This window comes from Phycodurus eques, chromosome 20 (assembly GCF_024500275.1).
Source record: "Phycodurus eques isolate BA_2022a chromosome 20, UOR_Pequ_1.1, whole genome shotgun sequence".
NCBI classification, from domain to species: domain Eukaryota; kingdom Metazoa; phylum Chordata; class Actinopteri; order Syngnathiformes; family Syngnathidae; genus Phycodurus; species Phycodurus eques.
The window spans coordinates 14735460-14760104 of NC_084544.1; the positions used below are offsets into that span (position 1 = coordinate 14735460).

General features: G+C 45.4%; 1 protein-coding gene across 1 annotated transcript in view; it reads right to left on the reverse strand.

Annotated features, from left to right (window-relative positions):
- The window catches only part of gabbr1b (gamma-aminobutyric acid (GABA) B receptor, 1b), a 235893-nt gene that overhangs the window by 73762 nt on the left and 137486 nt on the right, over positions 1-24645 (reverse strand). Inside the window, 3 exon segments of the mRNA XM_061664564.1 lie at positions 14201-14302; positions 16186-16356; positions 19222-19356. Coding sequence (XP_061520548.1) covers positions 14201-14302; positions 16186-16356; positions 19222-19356 — 408 coding nt within the window.

The window sequence follows — 24645 nt, forward strand, 5'->3', positions numbered from 1 at the left end:
AAACTGGATTAACTGATGAGTGATACTGTGAGGAACAGCCGAGAAATACTCTGTCCAGTCGCCTGAAGATTACATTTAATCATGAAGCAAATTTGGACATTTAAAGACGCAGATGGGAAAAAAAATGAATTCCGTATGGACACAAATATTGGGACACCTTGCTATTACTCCTATAATAAATAAGAATTGAAGAATAACTGCTCTCCATTTTCCTGCTACAACAAGTTCCACTCCTCTGAGCTCACTTTTTACAACATTTAAGAGATTCTGTGGGGGACGTTGGACAAGTGACAAGTTCATTCCAAAGCTGTTTAACGGGGTTAAGGTTGAGGCTCTGTGTGGGCCAGTCAAATTCATGCTTGCCTTTTTAACCTTGCTTTCCACAATGGGGCACAGTCGGCTGGAATACAAAATTAAACTCTCCAAACTGTCGCCAACATGTATTAAAATGATAATGAACTATAGCGACATGTATTATTAATGCCTATGAAAGAAATTGGGTTGAAATCACGCTGTCGCGTTTATTGCTTGGAAAAACATTTATCAGTCATAGCCAACATTTGCTTTCAACAGTCACACATAACGGGGGAGTTTAAGCTAACAACAAAACACGCTCACCCCCACAAGCTGCACTGATCGAAAGCTTGCGTTCTCATCATTGCCACGAAGATGCAGGCAGAGTGAGACAGGTTGTACATGTAGGAAAACATTTTTTTTGGACTCAGACATAGGTGCATTACAGCTCCTAGTGTGTCTGTGCTACAAAATGCTCACAAACAGTACTGTATGATTCTCAAGATAACTGCCAGCAGGTCTTATTCATCTACAAGCATTAGAATGAAAGAACAAACTCTTCTGATGATCATCCACAGATCTCAGTTGTATGCACAACTTGAACATTAACTGGGCTTTTTTTTTTTTTTTTGTGTAATGTTTTGGATAGATGATTGGCTGGCGACCAGTTCAGGGTGTACCCCGCCTCTCGCCCGAAGATAGCCTCCAGCACGCCCGCGACCCTTGTGAGGATAAAGCGGTACAGAAAATGGATGGATGGATGGATGTTTTGGCTAGATGACTCCAAGAAACAATGAAATGGCCAAATAATTGCTTTGAATTTTGGTAACCGTCTTGTAGTCCTTCAGAAAAAAAGTGGATTTTGAGGCTCTAAAGAATTAACAAATATTCTGATTATTGTGTTCAAATTTAGTGTAAATTCCAGAACTTCACCAAAGCAAACGCCTGGGTCACGTATCTGTTGTCATGATCTGTACCCAGGAGTCCCTCTTTTGGAGTTTTGGTGGTGCTTTGTGCCTCGCCTTCCCCTCCCTCTCTCTCTCTCCCCAGCCACCACCATCCCCTTGCCTGCGCGCCTGTTCCCATTTAACACTCGTCACAACCTGCGCACATGTTCCCTATCAGCACTCATCACAGACTGCATTTAAGAGATCCCCCGACACGCCGAGCTCAGAGATCCGGTGCCAGAGTATACTCTATTGTTTGGGGTACACGGGTTTTCACTCGTGACTTTGAATTTAAAAAAATTATTATTATTTTTTTTTTCAGTTATACTCACCCTCTTGTGTGCTCCTCCACTTCCAGGACTCTTCCCGTGTCTCCCGCTGAGCTGCCTGTTCCTCGCCATCAAGTTCAGGCACTTGCTCCCGCTACCGTCTCCTGCCTGTTCCGTATTCCTACAAGCCACCATCACGTCTGGGAAATTCACACCCTGTGCTCCCTCCAAATAAACCATTTCCATCTACTCCCTCCGCCTCAGTCTCCTTCTGGACCCAGTATAATACTATACGATTGAGCTTCGTGACAGAATACTCTGGCCAAAATGGACCCAGCGACATTGGAGAGATTGAGGGAAGCGCTCGCCTACCATGGCGCCCATATCGGCAGACACGATCATGTGCTTCCTAACATCATGGACTCTTTAAGCTCTCTCTTTGAACAAGTCTCTCTCCTGTCCTCCCAGATACACTCCGGCAACCCTCTCATGAGTACTTCTCCCATGCCCGCAGCCTCCGAAAAACCTCTCCTCCCGTATAACGAACCTCATGTTCTGGCTCCTGAACCTTACTCAGGGGATCTAGGTTCCTGTGGACAATTTCTCTTAAACCGTTCACTAGTATTCAATCTCCAACCCCTGAGTTTTCCGACTGACCGGTCAAAAATCGCTTTCCTTATTAATCTCCTGGGTGGGAGAGCCGCTAAATGGGCCACCGCACTTTGGCATAATTCCTCACCAGTGCTTACATCATTTGAATCATTTTCAACCGAGCTTAAAAAGGTCTTTGATCAGCCCGTTAAGAGCAGGGGAACCACTCGCCGCCTCTTAGCCCTTACTCAGGGCTCTAACTCCGTGGGTACGTATTCAATTGAGTTTAGGATTTAAGCGGGTTAGTGTGGGTGGAATGAAGCTGCGCTTAAGGCGATTTTCTTCAAAGGAATATCGGAACCACTAAAAGACGAGCTAACAGCCAGGGACGAGCCCACCACACTGGAAGAATTTATTTCATCAACTATCAAGTTGGACAACCATCTGCGAGAAAGAGCAAGGGAGTAAGGGATCATAACACGCAGCATCACACCTTTTGCGGGCACAGCGCCTCCAGCCATTCCGCCGCATCCTGTACCCCCTGACGCCTCCTCATCACCCCCCAATGGACAGGAAGAGCCCATGCAACTTGCCAAGACCCGTTTAGAACCCCTGGAACGTCAGCACCGCTTCAAGCAAAGGTTATGCATTTATTGTGGACACCTTGGTCACTTCATCGTCAATTGCACCCTCAAACCAAAAAGACAGGGCTCACCACGAACCAAGAGTGTAGTGGTGAGCCTAACCAACTGCTCTTCCAGCACTCCCTCCCGTATGACCGTTTCCGCATCTATCCTTGGTCCCGATTGCAATACCCAGATCACCGCCCTCATTGACTCCGGCGCTGACAAAAGCATCATTCAATACAGCTTGTTGAGTCAGCTCCGGCTATCCCTCGAACCCCTCCCGTCTCAAAAAAAGGTTACTGCCCTTAAAGGTTACTGCCCTTAATGTACTCATCTCCTCTGTCACCCATCAGATGGCACCACTCACTCTACTCATCTCAGGAAATCACCATGAAACCCTCCATCTGTTTGTCATTCATTTGGCATCCCCTAGCTCAAACAACACAATCCCGCCATCGATTGGGTCCACCTGTCAATCACCAGTTGGAGTCATTTCTGTCACTCTCACTGTCTTCTCTCAGCCGTCCCGCCCTCTAGCAAACCTCATCCACCTGTTACCCCATTCGATCTCTCCCGGGTGCCAAATGAATATCACAACATCTCCCCGGTGTTCAGTAAGGATCTTGCCATCTCTCTTCCCCACCACCACCCCTATGACTGTGCCATAGATCTCCTGCCTGGAGCCCCTCTCCCATCCATCCTCCCTTGCCTCCGGACTTATCCGACCCTCTTCTTCCCCCCTGGGGGCCGGATTTTCCTTTCTAGATAAGAAAGACACCACTCTCCGCCCCTGCATTTACGTCCAAGTTCTCAACGATATTACTGGAAAAAACAAAGCTCCACTGACCCTCATTGATCCTTCTTTTGAACCCCAGTTGGACCTGAACAACGCGTACCATCTCATCCGCATTAGAGAGGGACACGAATGGAAAACCGCCTTCAATACACCTCTCGACATTTTCATGCCTTTTGGGTTAACCAACGCCCCCGCTGTGTTCCAAACCATCAATGAGGTCCTCCATGACATGCTGAACCGGTTCACTTTCGTCTATTTAGACGACATCCTCATCTTCTCCCGCTCTCCCAAAGAACATTGCCATCATGTCCGCCAAGTCCTCCAGCGTCTACTTAGGAACCGTCTCTTTGTCAAACCTGAGAAATGTGAATTCCACCTCACCTCCGTATACTTCCTAGGCTGTATTATTATTATTATTAGTGCTAGCTCCAAGTAAACCATTTCCATTTACTCCCTCCGCCTCAGTGTGCTTCTGGGTCCAGTACAATATTATACGATTGAGTATTGTGACATATGTTTATTTAAAAAAAAAAAAGACTACTATACTATTAAATGTTCAAGCAAGCAATTGGTGTTCCTTCTGAAATGCTAAATTGCTGATTTGATCCCAAATGCCAATGGAAGAAATTAATTGATGACTCCAGTTCAGCTCTATTTCATCCCTGCTGACGACCAGAAGGTGCGCATCCGCAGTTTGAGTATGCATACAAAAAAAGTTATGCGTGACCACCGGTGACCCGGAACGGGTATAAGTCCCGGTGTCACACAGGTCTCAATTCCTCTTTTTTTCTCGCATGAACTTTTCAAACGCTTTCATTCTCATGGAAGGCAATGCATGGAAACTAGGGCTGCAGGATATTGGAAAAAAAAATTACATTGCAAATTTTTCTAAAACCTGCAATATGTATTGCGATGGGAAATAATACATGATCAGTGTTGGGAAAGTTAATTTTCTACATGAACTAATCCAGTTCACCAGTCCCAAAACAAACTAGTTCATAGTTCTTTTTGTTGCTGAAGGGCTATTACCCTCAAAATACTGGCATTTCATTTCCTCCATGTTACCACCCATTAAATCTACGCTAGGAGCCAGCTGCAGCTTTCACCCTACAATCTCAAAAACATGAGGAAAAAACGTGTTGGTTGGTCTTTTTTAATTAAAAAAAAAAATTAATTAAAACAAAAAAAGACTTTTGTCCTTAATGTGCAAACAAAAACACACAGAGTATGACAGAAACGATGGTGAAAGGACATAGATAACTTTGCATTCCTTGCTCTGGCTGACTATATTAACAAAATAATTTATCTATTCTTATATTGAAAAACTAGCGGCACAGTGACCGACTGGTTAGAGCGTCTGCCTCACAGTTCTGAGGACCGGGGTTCAATCCCCGGCTCCGCCTGTGTGGAGTTTGCATGTTCTCCCCGTGCCTACGTGGGTTTTCTCCGGGCACTCCGGTTTCCTCCCACATCCCAAAAACATGCATGCTAGGTTAATTGACGACTCTAAATTGCCCGTAGGTGTGAATGTGAGTGTGAATGGTTGGTTCTTTGTATGTGCCCTGCGATTGGCTGGCAACCAGTTCAGGGTGTACCCCGCCTCCTGCCCGATGACAACTGGGATAGGCTCCAGCACGCCCACGACCCTAGTGAGGAGAAGCGGCTCAGAAAATGGATGGATGGATATTGCAAAACTAAACTCAACTAAAATATAAATTCCATATTATCACAGTGTGATTGAAGTCACTGATGGTGTAGTGGAGCACTCGCCTGACTTTGGTGCGGGCAGCGTGGGATCAGTTCCCACTCAGTGATGGTGTGAATGTGAGTGCGAATGGTTGTCCGTGTCTATATGTGCCCTGCGACTGACTGGCGACCAGTTCAGGGTGTAGTCCGCCTTTCGCCCGAAGTCAGCTGGGCTAGGCTCCAGCGCCCCGCGACCCTAACCAGGATAAGCGGTGTTGACAATGGATGGATGGATCAGAGTGTGATTGTACAGTGTACAACCCTAGTGAGGAGAAGCGGCTCAGAAAATGGATGGATGGATGAATATACAGAGGGCAAGAAACAATGCAGATCTGTAGGTGTGTTTGTCACCGCCCGTCCTGCTTGATGGCTATTGACTGTCCGGTTGGCCTAGTATTAGCAGTCAGGCTGCCTGACCCTGCCTTGCTTGTTTATTATATCTCTGCGTGGGTTTGGGTGGTGTTTATTCTCCTTTCCCTGGCTTTTTGACAGTTCTTGTCTGGTCAGCGGGGTTCATTGGCTGTTGTTCATGACCTTCGCTGGTGAGGGCGACGTTCACTTGCCCTCTCCCAGACTGCGGCGTTGCATTTCTCATAGTGACCCGCAGGTATAGGTGTTACCACCACTGACCGTCCTGTTAGCCTAGCATTGGCGCTCAGGCTGCTCATGTTTTGTCTATCCAGCCTCTATTGGATTTAGGTGGGGTTCGTGCATCTTTCCCCGGCTTGTTGACTCTTATTGTCTGTTCGGTGGAGAATTCATGGCCTTTGATGGCGTGGCCAATGTTTGCATGCCCTCTCCAAGCAGACGGTGTTGTGGCTTTTCATAGTGAGCCACATGTAGACTAGTTCCTGCTGGTGCCGCAGAGTGGTTGTTTGCTTTCTGTCCTGTAGGCATGGCATTGGCATCCAGGCTGATCAACCCGACTAATTGTGTTCCTCCCACCTCTGCTGGGAGGACGGCATTCACACCCCTTCACCCAGCATTTTGGACCTATTATTGTATTTAGTCGATGGAGTTATTTAGTTGTTTGTTTGTGGCCTTTGTTAGTGATGGCAGCCTGGGCTGTTGCGACTTCTCAAAGGAGGTTGCTGGTGTGTGTGCCGCTGAGTGGCTGTTGATTGACGCTGGCAAAGCCTACTGTTGGTGCCCGAGCTACTTGACTCATCTTCCTTGAGTCAACTTCGGCTGGGCTTAGTCGGCGTTCGCGCCACTGCCCCGGCTTATTGCCACCAATTGTCTGTTTGGTTGAATAATTTGTGCATTTATTTGTGGCCTTTGCTGATGATGGCAGTGTTCGCATCCCCTGTCCCAGCTTAGGGCGTTGCGGAGTGAGCCGCCGGTGCTGTGTGTCTCTTGTTTGTTGAGTAGGTGGCGTCCGCGCTCTCTTCCCTCAGCTTACACAACTTTGTCGCTCTACTATTATTGGTCTTGTGTTGGACGTAAGATGCTGCTGCCGCGTGTCCCACATCTGCTAAAGCTGCGCTACTCTGCTGTGTAGGCAGCATGCACCATCTTCCCTTAGTTTTTCGCATATGGGGTACTGTTTGGCCATTCACAATGGAAGACTCTCACTGTTGTGTTGCCTTTGGTGCCCTCCTTGAGGCCACTGGTAGCTGTGGCCTTTGCCCAGGATGCCTCGGTCCTCACCTCCTGGGCAAGAGCTTTTCTGGAGATCTGTGCATGGATCGCGGCTGCATGCCTCCCTCTGGGCGCCTGCCTTCTTTTCAGCTGAGATAATTGAGGCCTGCCAATGTGTCGGGCGCTTCTCAGATGGTAAGGGCTGAGTGACACTCTGTCTCTGAAGTAGAGTGTCTACATGCTATGTTGACTGGGAGGAGGTCCCTCCTGCAGGAGTGTCACCCTACTGCTCAGAATCAGAATCAGAATCATCTTTATTTGCCAAGTATGTCCAAAACACACAAGGAATTTGTCTCCGGTAGTTGGAGCCGCTCTAGTACAACAGACAGTCAATTTACAGAACACTTTGGAGATCTAAAGACATTGACAAAAAACAATTGTGCAAAAAGATGCAGAGTCCTCTAGCACTTAGAGCAGTTCGAATGACTAATATTGCAATAGTCCGGTGCAATGACCATTGTGCAAAGGGCGCTGAGACTTCAAGGAGTGGATGCGGTTTAAAGTGACGAGTAGTGCGATCATCTGGGACAATGTTGGTTGTGCAAATGTTACAGATACTCCTCAATCAGTGTGCAAATGGAGCAGATGCTACTCTGGCATGAGTGGCCAGTATATGCAAATAGTGCAGCATGGCGAGACAACTACAGTGAGTGCACGAGTAATACATAATTGGCCCCACAGAAATGTGACAACGAACTCAAGTCAAAAAATTGCCAGCTTGTTGTAATGGAATTATAGGTTAAGTGTTTAAGAAGTTGATCGCAAGAGGGAAGAAGCTGTTGGAATGTCTACTAGTTCTAGTTTGCATTGATCGGTAGCGCCTACCTGAGGGAAGGAGCTGGAAGAGCTGGTGACCGGGGTGCGGAGGGTCCGAGAGGATTTTGCACGCCCTTGTCTTAGTTCTGGCAGCGTGCAAGTCCTCAATGGTGGGTAGGGGGGTACCGACAATCCTTTCAGCAGTTTTGATTGTCCGTTGCAGTCGGAGTTTGTCCTTTTTTGTAGCAGCACCAAACCATACTGTGATGGAAGAACACAGGACTGATTCAATGACCGCTGTGTAGAACTGTCTCAACAGCTCCGGTGGCAGGCCTTGCTTTCTCAGAAGCCGCAGGAAGTACATCCTCTGCTGGGCCTTTTTGAGGACGGAGTTGATGTTGGTCGCCCACTTCAGGTCCTGAGAGATTGTAATTCCCAGGAACTTGAAGGTCTCGATGGTTGACACAAGGCAGCTGGACAACGTGAGGGGCAGCTGTGGCGAAGGATGCCTCCTGAAGTCCACGATCATCTCTACAGTCTTGAGCGTGTTCAGCTCCAGGTTGTGTCGGCCGCACCACAGCTCCAGCCACTCCGCTTCCTGTCGATATGCAGACTCGTCACCGTTCTTGATGAGGCCGATGGCAGTGGTGTCATCTGCAAACTTCAGGAGTTTGACAGTCGGATGAAGTGCAGACCCATGTTGACTGCATCATCCGCAGACCTGTTCGCTTGGTAGGCAAACTGCAGGGGGTCCAGCAAGGGGACCTGTGACACTCTTGAGGTGGTCCAGCACGAGACGTTCAAAGGACTTCATGACCACAGATGTCAAAGCGACAGGCCTGTAGTCATTCAGACCCGAGATTGCAGGTTTCTTGGGGACTGGAATGATGGTGGAGCGTTTGAAACAGGATGGAACTTCGCACATTTCCAAAGATCTGTTGAAGATCAGAGTGAAGACTGGAGCAAGCTGGTCCGCGCAGACTTTGAGGCAGGATGGGGACACGTGGTCCGGGCCTGCCGCGATGTTAATCTTCTGTTGTTTGAAGATGCGTCTCACATCCTGTTCATGGATGGTTAACGCAGAAGTCAGAAGTGTGATTGTGGTCGCAGGTGCGGCTGGGTGGGAGTGTGGTGTGAAACTGTCCTTTTCAAATCTGCAGTAGAAGGTATTCAAGTCGTTGGCTAGTGTGCTATTGTTCTCAGCTTGGGGGGATTGTCGCTTGTAATTTGTCAGCGATTGGAATGCATGCCAGAGTGATTTAGAGTCGTTTGCGCTAAACTGTTTTTCCAACTTTGCTGCATAGATCCTCTTTGCAATGTTAATTTGTGTAAGCTGATTTCTAGCTCGATTATACAGGGCCCTGTCCCCGCTCTGATATGCATCCTCCTTAGCTTGGCGAAGCTGCTTAAGTTTAGCAGTGAACCACGGCTTGTTGTTGTTGAATGTGCGAAATGATTTTGTTGGTACACAAACCTCTTCACAGAAACTAATATAGGATGTGACAGTGTCTGTATATTCATCCAGGCTGCCAGCTGAATTTTCAAAGACACTCCAGTCTGTGCAGTCTAAACAGCTTTGAAGTTCCATCTTGGCTTCATTGGTCCACTTTTTGACTGTTTTCACTGTAGGCTTCGCACATTTAAGTTCTTGCCTGTACGTCGGTATTAAGTGAATTAAGCAGTGATCAGACGAGCCCAGGGCTGCACGAGGTATAGCACGGTATGCGTTTTTTACCGTAGTGTAGCAGTGGTCTAAAGTATTATTTTCCCTGGTAGGACAGTCGATGTGCTGCTTGTATTTAGGGAGTTCGTGGTTGAGTTTAGCTTTGTTAAAGTCCCCGAGAATAATGAGGGGTGAGTCCGGGTGTTTTTTTTCAATTTCGTTGACTTGTTCGGCGATCGTTAGCAATGCGGCGTTCGTGTTAGCTTGAGGCGTAATATAGATTCCAGGCAGTATGAACGATGCAAACTCACGTAGCGAGTAGAATGGTTTACAGTTTAAGAATAGCGACTCAAAATGCGGGCTGCAGTGTGTGCTGAGCACCGTGACGTCCGTACACCATTTTTCGTTGATATGGAGGCATATCCCGCCGCCCTTTGTTTTCCCTGATGATTCCATGTCGCGGTCCGCTCGATGAATGTTGAAGCCGGGAAGCATGACGGCGCCATCGGGTACAGCGTCGCAAAGCCAGGTCTCCGTGAAGCACATGGCCGCGGAATGTCTGAAGTCTTTACTGGTCTTTGACAGAAGATGAAGTTCGTCCATTTTGTTAGGTAGGGAGCGTACATTCGCGAGGTGGATCGACGGGAACGCCAATCTGTGTCCTCTCTTGGGGAGTTTCACCTGAATGCCGGCCTGCTTCCCTCTGTGGCGGCGCTTCCGTCTCCATGCGCCGAAAACCGCGGACGCCGCTCCGGTGAGTAACTCGGGGAAAAAACTGAGCGGATATTCAAAAGTTGGTGACAGAAAGTCCGGAGTAGCCTCCTTGATGGTTAGCAGGTCTCCCCTTGTGTAAATGAGTCGTGTAAGGTCTCCAAAGACGGACGAAAAACACAAAAACTGTCGGGTTATGGCGACTGTCTTGACAGACTCCTACTTTCATGTCTCTGTTGCACCTTAGCACTGGTAATTTCTCCATTTTGCCTACAGGGGTCATCATAGGTGGTTCCAAGTGCTCCCCTTTGGTCTCTCCTTCTCCTCAATGGCCTTCACTTGATTTGTGTAGGCTGCTCTTCCACCTCTACAGTCCGGGGGCATGAAGGTGTTGCCGTTCCTGAACATCTTGATAATCTGTGCACCATCGCGGGCTCGGGTGCTCCAGATGCCTCCAGTCTCCTTGCCCATGTAGCCTCATAGTCAGCATGAGGAGGTCTTGTCTGAACCCCTCTCGGAGAAGGACCTTTATTGGGATGGTCTTGATACACCACGACTGCGGAAGCCCAACCATCCTCTCGCTGGGTGCACAATGTTCTTCATCTCCTCACTCTCCAGGGAGGACAGATGGTTTTCCATGAGGAAAACTACCAGCCCTCTGGGCCAAGGTGCGCTTGTGCAGCCTTGGCTGGGTGCCTCATTTCAGGCTTTCCGCCACTCCCTCTGTTTGGCTGATGCTTCTGAGGGTTCTTCAGGAACAGGGTCACACCATGCTGTTGCTGGTGGCCCCATGGTTCCCCCCAATCAGCTTCAGTGAAGCATAGTGTCTCCCTGACGGGCCTGATCTGTTGTCTCCACATGGGTGTCGGCTTTGGTAACCCAATCTTCACCACCTCCACTTATGGGTTTTCCCGCTGCCCTTTATGCCCTAACCTCCCTCATATTTTGGTCAGCCTATGCGTCTTCCGCGTTATATGCCTACATCTAGAGAGGGTGGGGACAGGCCAGAGGTCTTGTATTCTGTGAGTACTTTGAGATTTTGTTTTGTAGCTACTGCATGGGTCGTTCAGCTGTGCAGCTTTTTCTCTATGAAATAGTACGAAAGTTACGTATGTAACTATGGTTCTATGAATTCTGAATGAATGCCAGAGCACTGTCACTCAGAACAAGAGCAAGAGAGCAACTTTTACCCGTTCCTAGTCACAGGGTGGGCGGTCTCAAATGTGACTTTTTTTTGGTATGCATACTTGAACTGCACATGCGTGAAGGGAATATTCAATGCTTTCAGCATCTTCTGACAGTCATCCAGAATTCATAGAACCGTAGTTCCATATGCAACTTTTGTTCAATATATTGAAGCATAGCTTAGCAATTCCCAGGTAGAATACAAATATGACACCTCAGGGTCCTGGACAGTATAAGGAAGATTGTGTTAGTAGTTGTTGTTGTTTCAGGTGATCACCTTGCAGAAAATGTCTAATATTCCATGTGTTATTGTGCTTGACAACTGCCAAAACATCAGTGAGAATTCTTACTGCACAGGTGTATTGTTTTCCTTTTTTGTTTTTTGTTTTTATGACAATGAGGAAAAGTATGGTGATGATCATAGAACCGGAAATTATTGCAACATCAAAAAAAAAAAAAAAATGGCACACGTCTGCTCTAAGTGCAATACTGTCTCAGTATAGCAATAATAAGTAGACATCATTAAAAAAACAACAAAGGATTGTACACAGCCTCCAGCTCTTGTTAGGGTTAACATATGAATTATATTAAGAGACTTACCACCAGAACATGCAGCAGGTAGCTTATCTATCAACCAAGTAAAAAATGTTAAAGTGTGATGCATAATGTTGACTTACATCCAGCACGCCATTTATAGGACCTATAGCGTCCAGATGGCCTATATTACACGAAGAAGTTCTCTTTATGTATTTTGTGTTCAATAAAATGAAACTGGCAGTCATTTTCCAATATCATCAATCTGTTTTGGAGCAATCGGTAAATAACTAATTGCCCTGGTAAAGCCACTTTTTCATCGCCAAAATCAATATGCTGCCATGTCTTGGGTGTGATGTCAGCGAAGGAACTGGAGACTGTTGCGGTCAGGATAGAGCGTCTGAAAGCTGCAAGACCAAAGTCGCTGCTTAAACAAAAAACAATGTTGTATACTATAAAGTGGCAGTATGTACTCATAATTTATATATTGTCGCTGTCAGATGGAATTCCCTCCAAAATGACAACTTTCAAAGAAAAAAAACAGAGACATCTTGCTTGAGTTTCCAAACACTGCTTACAACTGCTAACAACCTCGTATAGTTAGGTCAAACCAAGTAGCCTTAAAAACATGGATTTCATCTTTTTAAACGTAAATTCAGATAATTAATTACATGTGCAAAGTGCATTTCAGAAAATCCTATTAAGAACCTTAAGATTAGAAAGTCCACTTCTATTGCACATAATAAAAAAAGAACAAAATGATTTCACTTATCTCTACAATGAGAGTAGAAACTGAGGAGGAACGCTGTACAGTATGCAGGTACCATTTTATAATACACACACACACACACACACACACACACACGCACGCACGCATACAGACGTACACACACATACATGTACTAAAAATGAAAAAAAACAACAATAAGCAAAACCATCAAATAACCGGCCAATTTCATTTCCAGACTTAACCCTATTAACTTTAGAGGGCTTAAAGTCTATAGTACAGAGCATTTTTACTGCTAAGGAGGAGATCGAGGGGTGTTAGCTACCAAAGAAGCAACAAATACAGGCTGTAGCATGGAAATATGTAAAAGCATCACAAAAGAAGAATCCAAGCGTTTGGAGATGCCACCGGGTCACAGGTTTCATGCAGTTACAGCAAGCAAAGAATTTGCAACTACAGTAAATATGAAGTCTTATTCTCTAGTATATTTTAAGTCTATCCATCCATCCATCCATCCATCCATCCATCCATTTTCTTCTGCTTTTTCGAGGTCGGGGAGTAGCTTTAGCATGGAAGCCCAGACTTCCCTCTCCCCAGCCTCAGCTCTTCCGGGGGGATCCCGAGGCGTTCCCAGGCCAGCTGGGAGACATAATCTCTCCAGCGTGTCCTGGGTCGTCCCCGGGGTCTCCTCCCGGTGGGACGTGCCCGGAACACCTCACCAGGGAGGCGTCCAGGATCATCCTAATCAGATGCCCGAGCCACCACATGTGGCTCCTCTCAATGCGGAGGGGCAGCGGCTCTACTCTGATCCCGTTACGGATGACTGAGCTTCTCACCTCATCTCTAAGGGAGAGCCCGGGCACCCTACAGAGGAAGCTCATTTCGGCCACTTGTTCTTTCGGTCATGACCCACAGCTCGTGACCATAGGTGAGGGTAGGAACGTAGATCAACCGGTAAATTGAGAGCTTCGGCTTTTGGCTTAGCTCCTTCTTCACCACAATGGAGAGGACAGACGTACAACGAACGGATAAGTCTATCCGTTACAATAATTTTGCTCACCTAAATTCTGGTATGGTATGACGAAACACAGTTACAGTTGATATCTAGTCATATTCATCTCAACCCAAATGTTTTCAGTCTACGGCAAATTGGTTTCACTGGAGTGTATATAATTGAAATGAAAGGAAATTAAAACTGGCGGCACGGTGGATGACTGGTTAGAGCGTCAGCCTCACAGTTCTGAGGACCCGGGTTCAATCCCCGGCCCCGACTGTGTGGAGTTTGCATGTTCTCCCCGTGCCTGCGTGGGGTTTCTCCGGGTACTCCGGTTTCCTCCCACATCCCAAAAACACGCATAAATTGGAGACTCTAAATTGCCCGTAGGTGTGACTGTGAGCGCGAATGGTTGTTTGTTTGTATGTGCCCTGCGATTGGCTGGCAACCAGTTCAGGGTGTACCCTGCCTCCTGCCCGATGACAGCTGGGATAGGCTCCAGCACGCCCGCGACCCTAGTGAGGAAAAGCGGCTCAGAAAATGGATGGATGGATGGATGGAAATTAAAACTAATTGGAAATCGACCAGCGTCACAGAATGTTGCGGTCGATTTTAAATGTCTGCAATTTACCCGCTGAAAAAGCAGCAGTATGTGGTAAATTGGGACCATTAAATGAACTCTGTGTGCTTTACATAGGAGGAATTGGGAGTATGAGGCACCTTGAGGTTTTTGACAGCCACAGCAGGATCAGTGAGGAAACTCTGACGAACGCTGATTTCAATCCTAGCCTCCTTCACCCTCTCTTCGAGATCATCCAGGGTCTGTCAAACACAGAGAGAGGAATGGAGTACTCACACAGAAAGACTGAAGCAGACACATCGACAGAAGCTGATAGAATGATAGGGGACTAAAAGAAATGGGAACAGTAAAAGACACCTTCAAATAAAAGCGCCACGGTGAGATGAGGTGCTTGTTTACAAAGATCGTGATGGTAAGTGGGGGGACGATACAAACACATATAAGGGCAGGTGACAAGAGAGGCAGAGACAAATACATGAATAGCCAGTAGCCATAATAGAAAAGAGTGGTGAGAAAATGGGAAATGTGGAAAGGGAAAAAATTGCCTTTTTCAAAGTCACCCTGCAACTCTAATAATAAAAGTGGCCTTTTTTGTTTGGTATGCAGTTGCATCACCTTCTTATTGTATGGTTTACAGGCAGTTGGACAGTCTGTAGGTAATAATTATTACATTATGGTTTACAGAATGTTAGCTATGGTGACCACTGTCATTCCAGTTAACTGCTGTTCCACTTGTAGAGTCATTTTTACATCGCAACATTCACAATAAATAGTAATACAAAGAGCAATGACACTGAAGTTCCATTTAACTTAAGTTTAAGAGAAGAACACTAAACATTTGCAACTTCAGCCTATAGAAGGTGTTTAACTTAACGTGACGGTAAAGTAATAAACACTAGGAAATTATAGAGACAACACATCAAACTCCGACTGCAACGGACAATCAAAACTGTTGAAAGGATTGTCGGTACCCCCCTACCCACCCTTGAGGACTTGCACGCTGCCAGAACTAAGACAAGAGCGTGCAAAATCCTCTCGGACCCTCCGCATCCCGGTCACCGGCTCTGCCGGCTCCTTCCCTCAGGTAGGCGCTACCGATCAATGCGCAAACTACAACTAGCAGACATTCCAACAGCTTCTTCCCTCTTGCAATCAACTTCTTAAACAGCTAACTTACAATTCCATTGCAACATGCTGCCAATTTATTTTCTCTGGGGCCAATTCTATATTACTTGTGCACTCACTGGAGTAGTCACGCCACACTGCACTATTTGCATATCTGTTGTTGACCAATACTGGCCACTCATGCCAGAGTAGCATCTGCCCCATTTGCACACTGACTGAGGAGTATCTGCAACATTCGCACAATCAACATTGTCCCAGATGATCGCACTACTCGTCACTTTAAACCGCATACACTCCTTGAAGTCTCGGTGCCCTTTGCACAATAGTCGTTGCACCGGACTATTGCGAGATTAGTCATTCGAACTGCTCTAAGTGCTAGAGGACTCTGCATCTTTTTGCACAATTGTCAAAAAAAAAAAATGTACCGACATTACCAGATAACTAGCAACCCTTTATTGCTCAGTGACTGTTTTTCTCAATGTCTTTATGTCTCCAAAGTGTTCTCTGTCAATTGACTTGTCTGTTGTCGTACGAGAGCGGCTCCAACTACCGGAGACAAATTCCTTGTGTGTTTTTTGGACATACTTGGCAAATAAAGACGATTCTGATTCTGATTGTGAAATGATACGAAAAACATAAAATCAGCAAGTGCTATCTTCGCCCTATAATGCCCTTACCGCCCAAGATATTTTCAAACCAATATCCTATATTTTAGGACTGAAAAGTCCAATTCACACATCTGTTCAAACGGATCCTAAAGCATTCAAACACAAGAAAATGATTAATAATAGTTCATCATCCCCAATGAGCTATACATTTGGCTCTTTGAATTCAAACCCATTAGGAAGGCCACTTCTATCGCGCACTATTAAAACCTGCAATGCTTGACTCTTTCAGTTTTTACACAATTAGAAAGTAACACAAATACTCAGCACAATATCATCACTGATCTTTTGCTGTGTTGCATTACAAAGCTTCATCTCAAACATGTTTTACTCACGGATGTAAAAACTTCTGTTGTCTGCTGAATGGTGGCAATCTTGGTCCATCTCCACTTCTGGAAGAGCTGGACTCGAGTGGGGTTGTGCAGCGTAGCAGACGGATGAGTGCGAAAGAAAGTAGGAAAGCGCTGGCGATTAGACAGAGCTGGAGAACTGGACCCGTAGGACAACTGAGAGGAAGGAGAATGTTTTGAATAAATAACTACAGAAGTGATTATTTTTCTCTTTTGTCTCAGTTACACTTGTTTGGAAAGTAGACGACAAGAAATCACTCATCCAATTACCTATGAAATACAAAAAGACAAATAGGATATTCTAACAGGGCATCCTCCATTTGTTTATTACACTGTATGAAGAGCTATTTTCCAAAACAAAATAAAAGCCAAATTTAATTAGGATCAAGCTTGCCATAACTTTCATTGTGGACGTTTAACACGTTACAATAGCTACAATTAATATTTAAAAAATGTACAGGTCTACGTCATTGCATATTTTTTCCCCTCAGATGAATCAAAATGAATTCGTAGCATTCTGGAAAAGATGATCTCATATGTACAGTGAAGTAAAACATCTAAGCCTAAAATACAGTACGTGGGAACATGCACGACAGAAAGGTTTGATGTAACCAATTTTTTTCCACCTTTCCAAGTTTTGTTTGGCACAGCAACAACACTGCACGTCACCAAAAGAAACCATTGCCACAGTGAAGCATGGAGGTGGCAGTGACATGCTTGAGGGTTGTTTTTCTTCAACAGGAACTGGCCCTTTAGTCACTGTGGGGGAAATGATCAACAGTTCCAAACTTCATTCTTGGATATGACTGGCGTGAAGAGGAATTTCACTGGTAGATAAAATAGATCAAATGTATAGTAGTGTCTGCCTAATAGATGAATAACCATTTTGGTGTTGGAAAGGTGGGATGGGTCTGCATTAGAACTCTCTGCCAGGTTTGAACCCCCTGGCCAGCCAGTTGAAGCCTCTCTGTGTGAGTTTACACGCTCTCTGTATGCTTTGTAGGTTTGCTATGGATTCTCTAGCTTCCTCCCACTAGTTGATAGTATGCAGAATAGTTGGGAGTCACTAAACTAACCACAAGTGTGAATACTAGTGTGAATTGTGTACCAAGCGCTGTGAATAAACAATACATTGAAGTTAGCCAGCTTCTCATCTAATGTCAGCATCCAGAAACCCACCTCCACAAAGCCCTGCATAGTACTGTATCTTAGTCACATTGGTGGACAATGGTAAAGGAATATGGGTCACATTCTTACAGAAGCAAGTGGAGGAACATGATCATATAAATAGCCGACTGCATGAAAAATGAAAGAGTGTGCCTGTTACCAACAATGGCGGAACAACAAAATGGCATAAAAAAAAAAAAAAAGGTCGTCAGTACATGTCATGACCGACTAAACACAACCTCGGTAATTTGTTACCTTTGTATGTCATTATTTAAACTTTTCAAGACACTTAAAGACACTTGCCACCAGGACACGATAGTAACTTGAATTACCTTGTATCATATAGTATTATATTGTATTTTATTGTATTGCGTAGATACATTTAGAGAGACACTGATGGCTATAATTTATGTACTATTTTGTTAAAGGCTGCATCTGATCATTTAATATGACTTTTTTTTTTGTTTTAAATCCAAAGGTTGAGCGTTGAGAAGTGAATGCTGTCAATGAAATGTGGCTATAGGTCAGTAGTTTACAAGACACCTTTCTACCAGAATCAGTATACATGTAGTGTAAATGTGAAACTGTTCAAGAAAATCAGCGGCTCTACTCTGAGCCCCTCCCGGATGACCGAGCTTCTCACCCTATCTCGAAGGGAGAGCGCGGACACCCTGCGGAGGAAACTCATTTTGGCCGTTTGTATCCGGGATCTTGATGTTTTGGTCACGACCCCCAGCTCGTGACCATAGGTGAGGGTAGGAACGTAGATCGACCAGTAAATTGAGAGCTTCGCCTTTCGTCTTAGCTCCTTCTTCACCACAATGGAGTCCAACCCTCACCAGAAACAATGCCAGCAATGTGGACCAAACTGGCACTGGTCGTACAAAGACCGAACAGCCTGCATCAGGGGGTTTGGTACCCCATACTCCCGAAGCAACTCCCACAGGACTCCCCGAGCGACATGGTCGAACGCCTTCTCCAAGTCCACAAAACATGTAGAGTGGTTGGACGAACTCCCATGCACCCTCGAAGACCCCGAAGAGCTGGTCCACTATTCTACGGCCAGGACAAAAACCACACTGCTCCTCCTGAATCTGAGATTCAACTATATGCGTCATCACTTCTTATAAAGCTAACGTTTTATAGTTGAAAGATTTACATTACAGCTGAGGTTTTTTTTTTGAATTTTTTTTTTTTACAAAAGATGCTTAAACACTGTATATGTCAGAGTAACTTTAAAGAGAAAAAAGTGCGTAACATTTGTCATTAAAGTTCTGTGTGTTTATAGAGGGCTTTAAAGTTTCAATATATTTATATTACAGTCGTTAACTTTCTACACAGAAGACCATACATTGAATTTCCCCCATGAGGGCTGAGGGATTAAAATCAGAATAATAAATTTAAAAAGATTAAATAAAAAAAACTATGCTCACCATTAGGAATGTCAATGTCTTACTTTATTTACATTGCCTCGATAATCTATAGACGGTGGCTGACATTTTCATAATACTTTTTTATATGCTGTACACTTTCATTTACTGGACACTTTATATCACCTTGAAATGTCTTTTTCTCTCATTGTTGTATACAGTACACTTCTGTACACTTGTACACTTCTGCTTTCTCTACAAAAATGTATGCACACATTTATTAATTGTTTTGTTTTGTCAAATGCCGTTCACCATGTAAAAACCTAATTCCCCAGATGCAACCGGCGTCTACAAGCACTTAAAAAATGTGAACCATGCTCACGCAAATAATTTGTATTAAGTCTGTTATGTTGTGGTAAGATATGAATTTTTGATACAGGTACAGTATGTCTCTCATTCCGGTGAATGTAAATGTTAATCTTACCACGATGAGGTTCCACATGCGAGCAGCCTCAGCCACTAGTGTGGACACAGAGCTGCAGCCAGGCATCAGTACAATCTTGATGGGCTCTGTGTACAGAAGGTCATAAAGCAGCTTGGTAGCTTCTCCAGGATCACACTGTTGACACAGAAATAGTATGGCTGTCGGTGAATAGGCTACGGCCCAGTGTTTCCCAACCTTGATGGAGCCAAGCCCCATACTTATTTTAACCCGTGAAAAATCTTAACGGCACACCACTGAACAAAAATGTCACAAAAGGTAAACCTCTTCTCATTTACCATTACCAATAAGGATAACACTGAGTAATCAAGTTTAAGTTAAAACTAAAATTCATATTCTGTTAAATGTAATATAGTGAACATATTGTGACTGATAATACAGTATGTCAGCTACCATTTATATGTTTTATTAACAGTGCGTAAGGTAATCCACATGCATTGCCAGGACGCAAGGTGCGGCATGTTTCAAGGTCATCTCAGTCCTGACAGGCTCGTCAGGGGAGGCTCCATTTTTCTATGTGGCGGCCGAGGAAAAACATTTACCCACCAGTCAAGTTCCATTATCTGTAGCCACACATCACAAATGGTAAGCCTTGCTTTCCATTTACAATTTATCGTAAATGAAAAATCAATACGCAATTTCAGTGATAATGCTGAAGGTACACTAACATTTAATCACATATTCGAGCGCAAGGCACATAGGGTTGCTGTTGGCCATCATTTGGTGTATTATCATGATGTCATGTCACTCCATGGATCATTAAAAAAGTGAGTGTATTACTTTGCTTAACAACATGCCTTATCATGTATTATGTGTCAGAAATCAACCATTCAGTTAATATACTGTATGTATGAAGTGAAAAGGTTTACTATATAACAGTAGTCCCATGGCTCACTCCATGAGTATACATGTGTTATGCATACCAAAACTGGTTAAATATGCACATTAAAATGTCATGCAGACTCAGCATTCAATTACAGCAGAATGCTGTGATTTACCCTTAAATGCTAATTTTTCACTTTCAGTGTTGCGTGTTTGCTTTTGCTGATTCCAGGGATTGGCAAATGTATTATTTTCTCCGTTACAATTATTCAATGAATGGTTTGTTAAGAATTTATTTGATCTTGTAGAATTAAGAGTTTATTAAAAAAATAGGCAAAATTGAGGCCACTAAAACAATCATTACCAGAGGCACTGCTGATTTGAGTTAGATCTGAAAATATATCACCTATGCTAGTTATTTTCATCTGAAAAAAGGATTCATTATTCTTTCTTATTCTAAGTTATTTTATTTCTTGCCATCTAAAATCAAGACAAAAATATTAAATTGACAAGCTAATTATTAGTTTAATCTCTCCCATGCACAGTCGATCCACTAATGACAAACGTCATGACTGAGGGACGAAAAGACAGTGTATAGAGAGACACACACACACCCGCACGCACACACACACACACACACACATACACATACACACGCGCACACAACCACAAATCAGAGCTGTAGAAAATTATTAATGAAATTATAATCACCCAGATGCATCATATTAATCTCAGTTGCATATGGTTGATTAAAGACAGCAGTCCCTGGACACCTGACATTAGCTGCTGTGATGGGATGTCACATTCTCAAATGTGCAGGGAACCTTTGACATTTTTGTCAGTGAATCAAAATGTGTTTTTTATTTTCCATATCTTTTGTGATAATAACACAGGTATACGGTTTACCCAAGATGGAGAAGTGATCAACTGCTACTCCCTTTTATGGGAAAAAAGAGTGTAACTTACATCTCCACAGATTTTTAGGCAGCATGAGTAAAGAATTATGATAATGTTCCCATATAGGTAGCGTTGTAGCTGTTGTACATTTATCAACAGAACAGCAGCAATACAAAATAGGCCACAACTCAATTTATCAATTTGCCTGAGCAATAATCTTGAGCGCTGCAGAGATAAAGCTCTTACAAATGACTGACTGGATGAGAAGGGCAAAAAAAACTGCCATCATGGATGATGCTTCATGTAATGACAGTACATTGTCTGAGACCTCAGCAAAACTTTAAACCTCATCCTGCAAGTATCTAAACTCTGTTCCATGATTTTAAGATGAACGCAAGCCACACTGCTCAATTTAAGCGGCTTGTTGATTTTTTTTTCAGGGCCATTCAATTGTAAGCACTGCAAACCAACACCTCTCCCAGCTCTCCCTCCCGTATAACCGTTCCCTCGTGTATCCTTGGTCCCGATTGCAATACCCCAATCACAGCCCTCATCGACTCCGGCGCGGATGACAACTTTATTCATGAGGGCTTGGCGTGTGAGCTCCAGATTTCCCTTAAACCAACCCCCCCCCCCCCGTTAGGGTTAGTCTTACGCCCTGGACGGGCGACTCATCTTCACTGCCACCCACCAAACGGCACCATTCACCCTGCTCATCTCAGTGAATCACCGTGAAACCATCGAGCTGTTTTTCATTCCCTCCCCAGAGACTCCACGAGTCTTTGGTATCCCCTGGCTCAAAAAACACAACCCCGTCATCGATTGGAGCCACCAGTAATTCCTATTGATCTCTCCCGGGTCCCAGAAGAATATCACGAACTCTCCCTGGTGTTCAGTAAGGATCTTATCATCTCTCCCCTCCAGTCGCCTATTTAACCTTTCCCGTCCAGAAAAGGAAGCTATGGAAAATTATATCCCTGACTCCCTTGGCTCCAGACTCATTCAGCCCTCTTCTTCCCCCTCTGGGGTCCGGGTTATTTTTGGCAAAAAGAAAGATACCACTCTCCGCCCCTGCATTGAGTTCCGTGGTCTCAACGACATTACAGTTAAGAAAAAAGCTCCGCTGCCCCTCATTGACCTCTCATTCGAATCCCTCTGCGACGCTCAAATATTTACCAAGTTGGACCTGTGCAACGCATACCATCTCATCCGCATTAAAGAGGGGGACGAATGGAAAAATGCCTGCAATACCCCTCTCAGACACTTTGAATATCTGGTTATGCCTTTTGGGTTAACCAACACCAATACACTCCGACCCCTCCCCTCCAGTTCGATGTGGAGGTTGACGCCTCTGACACTGTCTTTCAAACCTTCATCAACGACGTCCTCTGTGATATGCTTACCCGGTTCGTCTTTGTCTATTTAGACGAAATCCTCATCTTCTCCCGCTCTCCCGAAGAACATCATGTCCGCCAAGTCTTTCAGCGCGTACGTGAAAACGGCCTCTTTGTGAAACCTGAAAAATGTGAATTCTACCTCTCCTCTGTACACTTACTATATACGTGATTGCCAAAGGACAACTACAACCGGTCTCAGCTAAAATCCAAGCAGTCGTCAACTGGCCCATTCCCTCCACCCGCAAAGAACTGCAACGTTTCCTGGGCTTTGCCAATTTCTACAGTAGATTCATCTGCGATTACGGTAAAGTGGTCATTCCCCTCACCAATCTCACCTCCACTAGCTTTCCATTTCAGACCCCGGCAGCATCTCCCTGGAAAAATGGAGGCAATGGCTGGAGGGGACCGTTTCTCCTTTTATTATATGGACCGACCACAAGAATCTCGCCTATCTCCATTCCGCCAAGCGTCTAAAGCTCATTGGGCCCTATTTCGTTTCAACTTCAGCCTCTCCTTCCGCCCTGGTTCTTGTAACGGCAAGCTGGACGCCCTCTCTCGCTTTCATTCACCCCCCTCCAACTCGGTGGAACCGGACCCCATCCTTCCCTCCTCCTGCTTTGTTGGGGCTGCCACGTGGGAGATCGTTAAGAAGGTTGGTAAAAAGGCTCAAAGAAACCTACCCCAGCCCAAGACCGGACCACCTGACCGTCTCTTCGTGCCCAATTCTGCCTGCTCAGAAGTACTTCAGTGTGCCCATAACTCCAAACTAACCTGTCATCCCGGAATCACCCGAACTATTCAATTAATTCAACAACACTTCTGGTGGCCCAGTCTGGTGAAAGACACCTGAGAGTTCGTCCTAGCCTGCCCCGTCTGTGCACAAGGACATATTTTGCATCAACCCCCAGCTGGTCTGCTACGCCCCTTACCCATTCCGAGCCGCCCTTGGTCCCACATTTCCTTGGACTTCATTACAGGCCTACCCCCTCTGAAGGTAACACAATCATCCTTACCATCATAGATCGTTTCTCCAAGTCTCCAAGTTGCCCTCTGCTTTTGAGACCGCTAACCTTCTAGTCCTTCATGTGTTCAGACTTCACGGCATCCCTGTTGACATTGTCTCGGACCGAGGTCCTCAGTTCTCTTCCCAGGTTTGGAAGGAGTTCTGGGAGGTGGTGGAGCCAGTCTGTCTTCCGGCTACCATTCCCAATCCAACGGCCAGACAAATCAAAACCTGGAGTCTGCTCTTCGCTGCGTTGATGCACACAATCCAGCCTTCTGGAGCACCTTTCCCCTGTGGGTGGAACATGCCCACAACTCCCTCAGCAACTCTGTCACAGGTATATCTCCCTTCATGGCATGCTACGGTTTCCAACCTCGTCCGTTTAAGGAACAGGAACTCACGGTTCCTTCTGTGAGGGAGCACCTCGGACGGGCCCAATCTATTTGGAAGGACAAAAAAGAAACAAGCGCTTGGCCGATCTTCATTGCTCCCCTACGCCTGTATACAAGGTGGGTCAGATGGTTTGGCTCTCCTCCCGTGACCTTTCTCTCCAGACCTAATCACATAAGCTCACGCCATGATTAATTGGTCCTTTTTCGATCACTAAAGTCATCAATCCCACCTCAGTTCAGTTGAAGCTCCCTCAATCTCTCAAAATTCACCCGACATTACATGTGTCTCTGCTAAAGCCTGTCTCCACCAGTACCCATAGCACTCAGGCCGTATCTCCTTTGTGTCATCAACGACCATCCTGGTGTATACAAGGTGGGTCAGATAGTTTGGCTCTCCTCCCGTGACCTTTCTCTCCAGACCAAATCACATAAGCTCACGCCACGATTAATTGGGCCTTTTTCGATCACTAAAGTCATCAATCCCACCTCAGTTCAGTTGAAGCTCCCTCAATCTCTCAAAATTCACCTGACATTACATGTGTCTCTGCTAAAGCCTGTCTCCACCAGCACCCTTAGCACTCCGGCCGTACCTCCTCCGTGTCATCAACGACCATCCTGCCTTCACGGTGTCACGCATCCTGGATGTGTGGCCGGGGTCGGGGCTTTCAGTTCCTAGTGGACTGGGAGGAGTATGGTCCGGAGGAACGTTCCTGGATCTCTTACAAGCTTATATTGGACGCCTCTTTGATGAGGGATTTTTATGCGGCTCACCCAGAGAAGCCTCGAAGGACGCCCGAAGGTGTCCGTTGGGGGTGGGGGCTACTGTCATGATCTGTGCCCTGCAGTTCCCTTTTGGAGCTTGGGTGGCGCTTTGTGCAAGACACATGAAAGCCCG